The following is a 12,255-nucleotide window of genomic DNA, read 5'->3' on the forward strand; positions in this document are numbered from 1 at the left end:
GCAATGAAGTCTTTAATGACCTCTTCCTAGCTAAAGCTCAGATCTGTTCTCCTTTCTCATCCTCTTCGATCTGTCCGCTGCCTTTGACACAGTCGCCCATACTCTTCTTCTTGAAATCTTATCCTCCTTTGCCTTCTGTGACTCTGTCCTCACCTAGTTCTGCTCCTATCTCTAACTGTTCCTTCAGTGGATACCTTAGAAGATCCTCCTCATCCTCCTCCAACTTTCTGTGATGGTTCCTGCACCATGCTTCTCTCTGGCCTTGACAAATGTAACCTTGCCCTACTCAAATCCATGCAGACCACTGCTGCAAAGAACATTTTCCTAGCCCACTGCTTTGACCATTTCACTCTCCTTTGTGCCTCTTTACAGTGGCTTGGTCTTCTCTATTGTATTAAACGGCTAATCCGCACCCTGTCATGCCTCGTTCACTAATCTGCCTTCAATCGGCTCATGATGTCAGCCTCCATAGACCATTTGTTAAATTTTCCAAACAAGCACCTTTGTGCTTTCGCCCACGCCGCCCCTCACGCCTGGGAGGAGCTGCCTGTAAACACAAAGCTAATTCATTATCGTCATTAAAACTTTCCTGTTCTGTGGTAAAGAAACACAAAAAAACCCGACAAGTCAGGCTGTTGGTGGTCTGACACCACTGCCCCTGATGTGCTGTGCTTCGGTTGCCAGCTCTGCAGGGCAGAGACCGTGCTCTTGGTCTGTGGATGTTTGTACACAAGGAGGTGCTGGGCCGTGACTGGGGTTCCTAGGCCCTGGAGTGATACAAACCACCACGGGGCAGTCGAGCGCTTTAGCCCACTGGCGTTTCGCCTCGCTGCTCTCAGCCCAGGGACTTATCCCCAGCTTTGCTCCCTGGGACTTCGCTCTCTGTTACCGCCCCGCCCCGCTTCTACCCCGGCCCGGCCCGGCCCGGACTCCTAGCGCGCCCAGCCCCAGCTCGGCGGAGCGGCTCCAGTCACCCACCGCGGCGACTGCCAGGCTGCAGCCCGGCCCCCGAGCAGCCAGTGGCCGCGGGAGGCCGGAACCAGAGAACAGCCGCGGCTGGCGCCTGAGGGGTGGCGGGGTCCTGAGGCGCGCGCTAAGGCGCAGACAGTGACTGGGGGGGATCTGGGGAGAGTTAAACTTCGAGTCCCCGACGTCGTAACGGCAATTTCCCACTTCCACCCCCCCAAGCGTCATACACTCGTCACTACCGGGTCAAAGGATAGCCGGAACCGGAAGTTAGTCACCACGGCGACGCACTGGTCTGTGGGTCGGATGGGATCCGGGGATCGCGTGCGCTGAATCCCCGCTGAGTGCTGCTTGGCCTTTCACCCGGCCGGCAGGGAAAGCCAGAGACGCGCGCGACCCCGAGCACGAGCACGAGCTGGAGGAGCCATGCAGGTCTCCAGCCTCAACGAGGTGAAGATCTACAGCCTGAGCGCGGGCCGGAGCCTCCCCGAGGTGAGAGAGGGCGGAGCGCCGTTCACCCCCCCCTTCACCTCCCGAGCCCCTCCCGCCCTCAGCGGGCACCCGCCGGGATCCCGGCCCCAGCCCGGTCTCTGCGGGACCACCCGCATCCCCGATCCCGCTTCTCCGCGCGTAGGGGGTGGGGCGCAGTCTCTACTCCCACTTTGGAGGCACGGGGCACCCCTCGTGCTGCCGGGCCCGGAAAGGCGTCCGTTCTCCGGCCAGGAGAGCGCTGTCTGTCTGTCTGCCGCCGTCCCTTCCCCCTCCCCGCCAGGCGCACATCGGCTGGGCCGGGGCGGGCCGGGAACCGCTGTAAACTTTTATGTGTGAAACTGACCGAGGAACGAACGGTGCGTTTCCTAAACCCGAGCCCACCCTCCTTTCAAGCGCGGCAGCAGCCGGTGTCGGGGCGTGTTTTTAGCCGTGTTGGCCTGTAACTCTCTGTAAAGTCTGTATCTGTCCAGTTGAAGAAAGGCTCAAGTTACAGGCGAAACTGTGAAACTTTCTAGACAAAAACTGCTGCCAAGTTCGGGGCGGGAGGGACCCATAGATCAGTGGACGTTAACTTTTTTTCAATTTGTGGACCCCTGACAATTTTGAATGGAGATGTGCACCGTTGTGGAAACCTCAGACATAGTTTGTGGACCCCAGGTTGAAAACCACTGTTTTATGGTAAGGACAGCCTTATACATAATTTGTGGACTCCCAGGGGTCCACGCACCATAGGTTGAAAACCACTGCCCTGAAGCACTCTTCTCTAGTTTCTCTGAGGAATCTTGGATCAAGGTTTCAGTAGCATTCAGAAGGAGATTAGACCTGTATACATATAAAACAAATATCCAGAGTTATATTAGAAAAAAAAAAATCTAAAAGCAAATGTTTAAGGAGGGATATAAAAGCTCGGACTTCAGAGATTAAGGCACCTTCTAACTATTAAAGGTTGGGGAAATTTGATCTGGGGGGAGGGGGAATAGATTGTCCCATTTTCTTTACCTGTCTGCTGTATAGCTATTTTGCACTTCTTCTAAAGCTTCTGGTACTGGCTACTGTTGATAGGATACATAGCACAACAAACAGAAAAAGAATTAATTTGACTGTTAGATCTGTCTTTGTTTCACTGGCAAATTGGCTGACTCTCTCTTTTCCTAGCACTTTAAATTAATACTGATAGCAATTATTTTTCTTTTCTTACAGTGGCTTTCTGATAGGAAGAAGAGAGCACTACAAAAGAAAGATGTGGGTGAGTTGTCCTTAACACATATTGTTCAGTAATAATGGGTTGCATTTATTTAGCACCCTAATCCATAAATAGACCAAAACATGTTAAACAAACTGATTTAAGAACTGTAATTATATTTTGCTTATGTACGTAGGTAATTGGCAGCCAGTTCTGGGTTGAAGAGGCACACTGTAAATTGATTTAGATTAGGGGGTGAAGAAGGAAATTTCCTCATGCAGTATTGTACAGTTGACTGGATGAATTATGGGGTGTTCTTGAATTCCTATGAAGCATCAGATGTTGGCCACTGTATGAAGTGGGACAGCAGATATGATGGACCCCTTTTATATATACATTATTATAATCTATCTACATCAGAAATGTTACAGTTATGATCCTCAGGGACAATGCAGCTGGTTTTATTCACATTTCTCAGCACCAAGTACTGATAACAGAGCATTCTTTTCTGGCAAGAGGTCCTGTCATTGAGATCAGTTGTTCAACTCAAAGTTAAAATCTACATTTTAATTTAAGCCTTCTCTTTGCCCCAGACTGTATGCTGGTAAAAGAAATTCCCAGCAAACAAAAAAACCCACAAACAAAAATTCCTACCCATACATAGTCATGCTCCTCTGCCTAGAGCAATGGAGAGAAACAAAATATCTTTTTACTCTGGATTTTTATCTGTTTTGTTTGGCATAAATACCGTAGTGATAACTGCCATATGGAAAGCTAAAATAGATATATCCATCCTTAGAGGTTTTTAAGGCCTGGCTTGATAAAGCCCAGGTTGGGATGATTTAGTTGGTGTTGGCCCTGCTTTGACCAGGCGGTTGGACTAGATGACCTCCTGAGGTCCCTTCCAACCTTAATCTTCTATGATTATGTATTTGGGTTTTTATTACATGAGTCCAAAACAGAGGGTGATGGAATACACTATATTTCTCAGTTTGTGGGTCGGGACTCAAAATAGGGTCGCCAGAATGTTTCAGAGGGTCGCATGGCAGCTACTGGAGTTCCTGTTCCATTGGTCTGGCTGTGCTCGTCTCTCTGATCCAGGAACTGCAACTTCTGGGTTCTCAGCGCCGCTCAGGGTAAGCCCAGCCATCATGGTGACGGGAGTTCAGGTAGGCCAAATTTGAGTGAGTGGCACTGCAACCCCATGAGCCAGGTTGCTACTCCACTCACATAAATTTGGTCCAGTTGGGGGGGACCAAATGTGAGTGGTGCTGCAACCCCAGAGGTCGTAACACCTGGAACAGAGTGCCAAGCCTAGCTAGCCCCACAGGCAGACTGCCAGGCAGACCCACTCTCCCCAAGGGGCAGGATCCAACCAAAACCACCTCAGGGCCTCCTTCCCCAGACTATTTACTAGGTCACAACAGGTCATAAACATTTACAAATGGGTCCTGAAGACAAAAAGGTTGAGAACTACTGCAGTATATAATGTCTCAGCTATGTAAGGTAAAGAGCTATTTCACATACTATCTGTGCTATAATTGTACTAATGTACTATAATTAAAGTGATATAATTTATTCTGCATTGATATAGTCTACTTCTGAAAGTTCACAGAATTTACTGATCTGTAAGTTTAACACTCAGCATATTTTTGAAAGCAGTATTGCTTATATTAAATGTTAACCACAGTTAATGAGGCTTAAAATGAGGATTTTTGTCCTTTGTTTAGTTACTATTGATACTGCCCTAGAAAACTTTGCCTATCAACAAAAGATGTTACAAGTTTTCTTTAATAGGAATATTTTCTTTTTAGATGTTCGCAGAAGAATTGAACTTATTCAAGACTTTAATATGCCCACAGTTAGCACAAGGATTAAAGTGTCAAGGGATGGACAATATATTATGGCAACTGGTGAGTTAACTAAATGTTTGTGTATGCCAAAGGTTAAAATATTAGAAAACCTTGACCTGAAGGTATCTTACTGAAGGAGAGAAGACTTTTTCTAGATCATTTTAAGTGTCAGTGCTTTTAGGTGCTTTTGCAGTTTACTGTTACCATGTGGTGAACCTGGAAGCCCACATGTCATGGTACTGTGTGAAGGACTTCTTAGTAATCCATGGATATTTGTGGAATTTAATTAAGGGATTTTTTCAGATGGAGACTGCCCTTTACACATTTATTATGTGTATATGATTCTAGCTTTTAAAATAGGTTTTTAAAGTTTAATTGGTTGAAAATCCTAGTGGGCACCAGACTATTTAATTAACCAAATTTGCATAAATGAGACCTGGTTTTGATTGTTTTTTTTTCAAATCAAAAGTAACAGTCAGTGACACACTAAAATTTCATGGATTGGCCCAGGTTGTTGTTAACATATATTACTTGAGATGAAATGTACTATTTTAAGACCTGATAGCTGCATGTCTCACTTGGTGAATGAATAGAAAATGTTATCTTTATCATTAAAGTGAGAATCATAACTAAAGTGTGAAGAAAATCTTATCTTCCAGTTTCTGTCTATGGGTACTTGAGCCGTTTGCTTAAAATGCTCCTGTTGTTGTTTCTTGTACAATAATCATATCTTACTTTAAATGAATCTGGTATTCTTTAGAAGGAGGGAGGCATAGTACTACAACTAAATTTCACAGAGATAACAAATGCGAATTAGTGATTTAAGCAGGGCAGCTTAATACAGTACAGAGGCTTAGTGTTTCAGACTGATTAGAAGGTACTTTTATTATATCCAGTTACGCAGACTGTTATCTTGGGTTTATATGTGTATGGGTGGTTTTCAGACTAAATCTCCAGCAATCAGGGTCAAGGTTTTCAAAAATGGGTTCCTAAAGTCATGTCCCTACGTAATCTGATTTTTAAGAGTTGCAAGCACTCAACTACCATTGATTTCTAGGGCTGAAGGTTCTAACAGTTGAAATAACGGCAAAAGTAACCACTGTGTATATTTAAGCCTTGACTGTGTTTAACTGATTGTTTTTAAAACATATTCTCTGATTTGCTTATGTCAGGGATAAAACTGTTTTGCAGGAACATATAAGCCAAGGATCCGGTGTTTTGATACCTATCAGTTATCCCTGAAATTTGAAAGATGCTTAGATTCTGAAGGTCAGTAAATTATATGGCTTTAAACTGTATATGGGAGGCAGTGTGGACCTGTGGGTAGGACACTGAAGTAGGAGGAAGGAGACCTGGTTTTTGTCATTGTCTTGTGATTTTTATGCAAGTCACTTTTTTGTATCTCCATTTCCCCCTCAGTAAAAGGGGGATAATGTTACTTAACCTACCTTTGTAAAGCATTTTGAAATCTGTGGAAACTTAAATCACACATCTAAAGTAAAACCACAGGTTTTCTGTTTTACATTGTAACTTAAGTTTGTAAGATCATAAGGTTTTACATTGCACTTTTCTTGGTAACTGTTAGATCCAAATGTCCATGTGTCTCTTCGGTCAACCCAAGTGGGCTTTCTGTAAACCAATAAGATTGCTGGAAAGTGAGCTATAAATCCTAGATGAATATGCTTTTATGTCTGGCTGACTTTTTCCAATTTTTTTTTTTAAGTTACAAAAAGATCAAATCAAATAATATTTATCTAATCAGTTATCAAGAGAAGCAGTAAGTAGAGAGTAAAATGTATTGATTTGCATACTCTTGTCTTTAGTAGATACTGTTACATCAGTATTCATTTTCTTTTTTCCAAGTGAATCAGTCTAGTTAGTGTTCTAATAAACTGTTAAAAGGTTTACTTTTTTTTCATTTGGTATCAAATTTAAGTTTGTAAACTAGGTAAGGTTGTTAATTATATATTAATTACTTCTTACTTAATTCTTAATGGAATTTGAGCTTATTGTCTTCTTTCCTCTCTGAAAAGTACTTAACATTTTAAGAATGCTACTGGAAATGGATAAATAATTTTATCCAAAACACTAAATTAAGATATTCTTAGGGTTGTGTGGTTAAGTGCTCAAGATATAACCAAGGCAGGGTTGTACTTGCAACTTTGTGCGTATTCATTATGATAATCTTTAATTACATGATTAATCTCCATTTGTTTTAAACTAGATTCTTCTAGTATCAGAGTCTATTTTTCTGGCAAAGTCGTTAGTTTACAAAGAACATGGTAAACATTCTCCATAATTTATTTCAAATTAAATATATCATTTTAATAGCAAACACTTGCTGGCATATAAAAGCTGCCTGAATTCATCCCCCCAAAAATTGCCTTCTCTCTGAATTAACTAATATCTAACTAGACTGAGTCAAAAAAGATATACTTGAGTATTATTTTAAGGAAAATGTAGTGTTTACAAGAATGATACACATGTAGCATCTTGTAATGTTTTATCTCTAAAGCTTTAGAAGAGAATACAAAGATTGTATTTGATTATGTAATTAAAGATTGCATACATAATGCATTGAAGTCAATAAGGACTACTCGTGATTAAAATTTAGCATTCAGGATCTAGGTCAGTGTTTGCAAATCATGTTTACATAATTGATTCTTAAACTTTCTTTATTCCTCTTCCTCCCCAGTGGTTACATTTGATATTTTATCAGATGATTACTCAAAGGTATGCTTAATATTTTATTTTTTAATGTCTACTTGAGAAAACAGTGAATTATTTTAGACTTCTATGTATTAAAGGGACACTGCCGACACAGACTTTTGAAGTTGATGAGTTTAAAAAAAAATAGTCCAGTTAATTTAAATAGCATATCCTGACTCCTTTGAAAAGTATCTTTAAAATTTTTTATTTTTCTCTGCCTTTGTTTGAATGTCTTCTCCTGAATAGCCAGGAGACAGAACAAAGAATGAAACTGATTGGTCAAAGAAAATGAAATGTGAAAAAGAGAGAAATATCTTTACTAATTTATTTCCGTTATAGTTGTTTTAGGCTCATCTATATTTGAAGCAGCGTATTATGTGTAGCTATATGCCTCAGAAACAAGCAGGCTGCATCCACACTGTGGTGTGCAGCTACACACAGCAGTGAAAAGTTCTGGCAAAGAGAGGCAGTGAGAAGAGGCTCACTGCCTCTCCCTTTTCCCTGGAGCCTTTCACTGTGGTGGGGAAAGGCTCTGGCAGCAGGAATGGGGCAAGGCAGTACACTGCTAAAAATAGCAGGGTAGATATGGGTGGCACTGCTTGGGTGTGTAAAGAGCTGCATAGGGTATATACTCGAAGGTTCTGACGTATCTTTATTCTGCTCACCTAAGCAGTTCTTCACCATCTACAAGGGTGTTTATATCTGGCCTAGGAGGCTGTGCTCTATATGCCACTATAAGTATAGACATAACCTTAGTCACAATCACTCATAACTACACGGTAGGTACAAATTTTCCAGGCAGAAATGTGATTTTTCAAATTGACAGTTCCTTTTAAATGTGAATTTATTTAAGGTGCTGATTGACCAAGTTATTAACATGTGCCTAACGTTAAGCATGTGAGTAATTTCATTGACTTCAATATGATTACTCGGGTGTTTAAATTTAGACATATGCATGAGTACCTTGCTGAATCATGACCTCTGTTTCCCTGGACAGACATTGCCATTTTATTCAATACATAATTATGTTGCTTTTCAAGATACAGAATGTCTAAAATTCTGCCACCTGCTAGAAAACTATGAATAACTCTGTCTGTATTGAAGGGGAAAAGGAGGGAACTGATTGTGTAAGATACAGCAGTCTTCCACCTGCTTTCTCTCTAAAGCTATGTCTACACTATGGAGATTATACTGGCATAGCCCAATAGTGTAGACACAGCCTATGCTGACAGAAAGGGGTTTTCTGGTGGTGTAGGAACACCACTTCCCGAGTGATGTTAGCCACATTGATGGAAGCACTCTTCCAGTGACATAGCTGTGTTTACACTGGGGTTTATGTTGGTCAAGGGTGTGGTTTTTTTCATACCCATGACCAATGTAGCTTTCTAGACAAAGCCTAAGAGAAAATCTTAAAGATTGAAAAAGAATTTATGAAGTTATCAGAAAACATTTTTGTTTACATATCTGTTTCCTGTGTGGTTACTAAAAATAGTCCTGCTTTCTTATGTTTAGCTGAAATTGGCATTGTATTCAGACACAGAAAAACTGTCTAGAGAACTTGTCTAATTCCATATTTTCCTTTTCTTGTGTCTTTTTTTAACTTTATTATCCAAAACATACTGTATAATTAATAGGGAGAAAAACTGAAACCAGTCTAAATAATCCTACCTAATTCAGATCAACAGTAGATTCAAGACATTTTTAATTTATGAGGCATTACTCTGGAAGTATTTACTAATTTAAGCTTATGTGACTCGTGTAGGTTTAGAAGGGAATGGTGTTTTTGTTCCCTGACCTTTTAAAAAAAGATTCTTTCCATTTGTCTCTTACCCGCACCAATAGCCAGGTACATTAGGGAAGCTGCTTTTGTCATCCAGTAGTTTTATTTTCTAGGAATGATTCAGTGGTGGCAGAAACTGAGACAATGCTAAGGGAAAAATAATATAAAAAAATTCCACTGAGTTGGATCCATTGTTAATAAAGGAAAACCTGAGTGTCTCTCATTCCAGTTTTGTAGAGATTTTCCAAAAATATCTAAAACAACAATTATTAGAGATTGAGGGAAAATTCAACATTTGTATTGTCTTTGATTACTCTGAGCTTACTTTATGGAGGCAGGAAATTTGATTTTTTTTTTTTTTTAAAGTACAGTTTGAAAAGTCTTAAACTCTTGGGCGTGGCGGGGAGTAAAGGAGGATGACTATTCAGATTTGTACTTGAAAATAAACTATCTCTGCTCCCCCTGAGTGTGATCCTTTGATGTCTTTCCCCTTTCCTTCTGTCTATGAACTTAGAACATGCTATTGAAGTTTAAATTGAATATGATCCGATTTTGCATTAATCACTTGAATTTATTTTTGGTACTGCTCCATGCTTCAGAAACTTCTTTTAATTTTACTTGACTTTAGAGTTAGAACAGAAGATATTCTGGTGAGACTAGGGAAGAGAACTGACCTAGGCATCATTATGAAGAGCTCTGCTTAATGTGCAGCTGTGGTCAAAAGCCAAGCAAGGTGTTAGGCTGCTTGAGGAATTGGATGGAGAATAATGTGGAAAATGTTATAATGCCATTATATAAATCAATGGGGAGGCCTCACTTGGAAAACTGCAATATTAATCACCCCATTAAAAAGAAAAAGTTATTGTAGCATGATCCAGGATGTGGGAGAACTATGTTGAAGAGAGATTGAAAAGATTTGGATTGTTTACGTTAGAAAGGAGATGAATAAGAGGGGACATGATAAAAGTATATAAAATAATGATTTTGAGGATGTAGATCAGGAATTTCTGTTCTCCCTGGCTCATAACTCAAGAATAACAGATATGCAATTAAATTAAAAGATAGCAAATTTAAAACTGAAACAAGGAAGTAATTTTTCACACAACCTGTAATTGAATTCTGGAACACATTGCCACAGGAAGTTGTTCAGGCCAAGAACTTAGTAAAATTCAAAATGGGATTGGACTTCTATGTGGATAACATGAATATCCAGAGATGCTATAATTAATGGTAACATTGTGTGGAATGGATATTCAATCTCCGCTTCATCGTTTAAGTCTTTAGTTCTTGGATCAGGAGGCCTAATGTTTGGGGCAGATTATCTCACATCTGCCTGCTGCAGGGTTCTTACACCTTCCTCTGAAGCATCTGTTGCTGGCCACTCTCTGAGACAGGATACTGGACTAGATAGACCTCAAGTGTGATCTAGTTTGGCAATTCCTGTGTTCCTGTTAGCTGGCCAGGAACCCTTCTCTCCACTCTCCGGAATACCACAATTCATTACATTTAGCGTCTCGGTCTTCACTTGAAAACATCTCCCTTTGTCAGAAGTTAAAAGGCTTATACATTTTGCCTGCACTCAGGATTAGCCTAATACCGGTACAGCTCCTCTTGGGTTAGAATGGTGGAAGCACTAGCATAGACTGGGTGCAGGACTGTTATCTCTGACATGTGTTAGTCAAAAAAGGTAAAATCAGTTGCAATTGGTCTACACTGGGACTTCCGTCATTACTAGTAGTGCTGCTAGATCAACCCTAGGGACATTTTTTGTAAATCCTCAAGATTACGAAAGGTGCTGCTCCGTGAGATCTCTTTCCTTTCCTTCCCTCAGGGAGTGGTGATGGTGGGGTTGGTGTTCATATGTGCATACAAATTTCAGACAAATGATCAGAGAACATAACCACCATTACATGATTTTTAAAATACATGTTGAAATTTCTACAGAAATCATTTGGAAAGATTCTCTTCAGATTAATTAATCAAGCTCTCTGTCGTACCTATTGCAAATAGTGAGGCAGGATCCATGTTAGTAAATTTTACCATTGTTCATTAAATACAATGTTAATTAAAAAATAATAGCCAAATCAGTTGGTTTTGATAAAAACCTGTGAGTTTGAAAAATCACTGGAGTCTTCTTTAAAGAAAAGAGAGACAAGGGTGGGATGGCTCAGGAGAAACCACCAGAAAAAAAACAATCAAACCCCAAATCCTTTCTGCTTTGTGTTTTCAGATCGTCTTCTTGCAATGTGACAGATATGTTGAGTTTCATTCACAACATGGCCGTTATTACAGGACAAGAATACCAAAGTTTGGTAGAGATTTCTCCTATCACTACCCATCGTGTGACCTGTATTTTGTAGGAGCAAGGTATTGATCCCAGTGGGCTCTGTTTTTGTTTTTCTTAGGACTGGATTTTCCAAGTATAAAACAAAGCTAAAAATATACTGTAAAAACTGACGATTCTTTTTAAATGCATAGTGAAAAATGCTGTTCTTTAGTGAAGAGTAGAAAATGTTGGTTATAGAAAATCTAAGTTGGTTCATTAAACAGAAGACTTTGCAAAATAAAATTCAATAAAGACAAGTGCAAAGTACTAAACTGCTCAAGGAGAAATCACATTCCCAAATACTAAATTGGGAATAACTGGCTAGGCAATAGTACTGCAGAAAAAGATCTCGGTGGTATATTGGATCACAAATTGAATAAAAGCCAACAATGTGATGCAGTTGTAAAAATGGCTGATCTCATTCTGGGGTGTATTAACAGGATTATTATGTGTAAGACATGGGAGGTAATTGTCTGGCTCTCCTCAGCCCTAGTGAGACCTCAGCTGTAGTACTGTGTCTACTTCTGAGCACCACACTTTAAAAAGATGTGGACAAATTGGAGGGAGTCCAGAGGAGAGCAACAAAAACATTAACGGGCTTAAAAAAACCTCACCTATGAGGAAAGGTTAAAAAACTGGGCACATTTAGTCTTGAGAAAAGAAGACTGAGGGAGGACCTGATAAGACTTTAAGCATGTTAAGGGTTGTTATAAAGACGATGGTGATTAATTGTTCTCCATGTCTGCTGAAGCTAGGGCAATAAATAATGGGCTTAATCTTCAGCAAGGGAGATTTAGGTTAGATATTAGGAAATGCTGTCTATCTATAAGGGTAGTTAAGTTCTGGAACAGGCTTCCAAGGGAGGCTGTGAAATCCCCATCACTGGAGGCTTTTAAGAACAGGTTGGACACCTCTCAAGGATGGTGTAGATATATTTGTTCCTGTC

General features: G+C 40.4%; 1 protein-coding gene across 1 annotated transcript in view; it reads left to right on the forward strand.

Moving 5' to 3' along the window:
• Positions 1-1,277: 1,277 nt before the first annotated feature.
• The window catches only part of NOL10 (nucleolar protein 10), a 72,823-nt gene continuing 61,845 nt past the window's right edge, over positions 1,278-12,255 (forward strand). Inside the window, exons 1-6 of the mRNA XM_067544769.1 lie at positions 1,278-1,458; positions 2,659-2,704; positions 4,456-4,554; positions 5,686-5,763; positions 7,190-7,227; positions 11,214-11,350. Coding sequence (XP_067400870.1) covers positions 1,393-1,458; positions 2,659-2,704; positions 4,456-4,554; positions 5,686-5,763; positions 7,190-7,227; positions 11,214-11,350 — 464 coding nt within the window. The 5' untranslated portion in view covers positions 1,278-1,392. The remainder of the gene's footprint in view (positions 1,459-2,658; positions 2,705-4,455; positions 4,555-5,685; positions 5,764-7,189; positions 7,228-11,213; positions 11,351-12,255) is intronic.

This window comes from Emydura macquarii, unplaced genomic scaffold, assembly GCF_026122565.2.
Source record: "Emydura macquarii macquarii isolate MOO-44397 ecotype Brisbane River unplaced genomic scaffold, CSIRO-AGI_Emac_v2 contig_1027, whole genome shotgun sequence".
NCBI lineage: Eukaryota > Metazoa > Chordata > Testudines > Chelidae > Emydura > Emydura macquarii.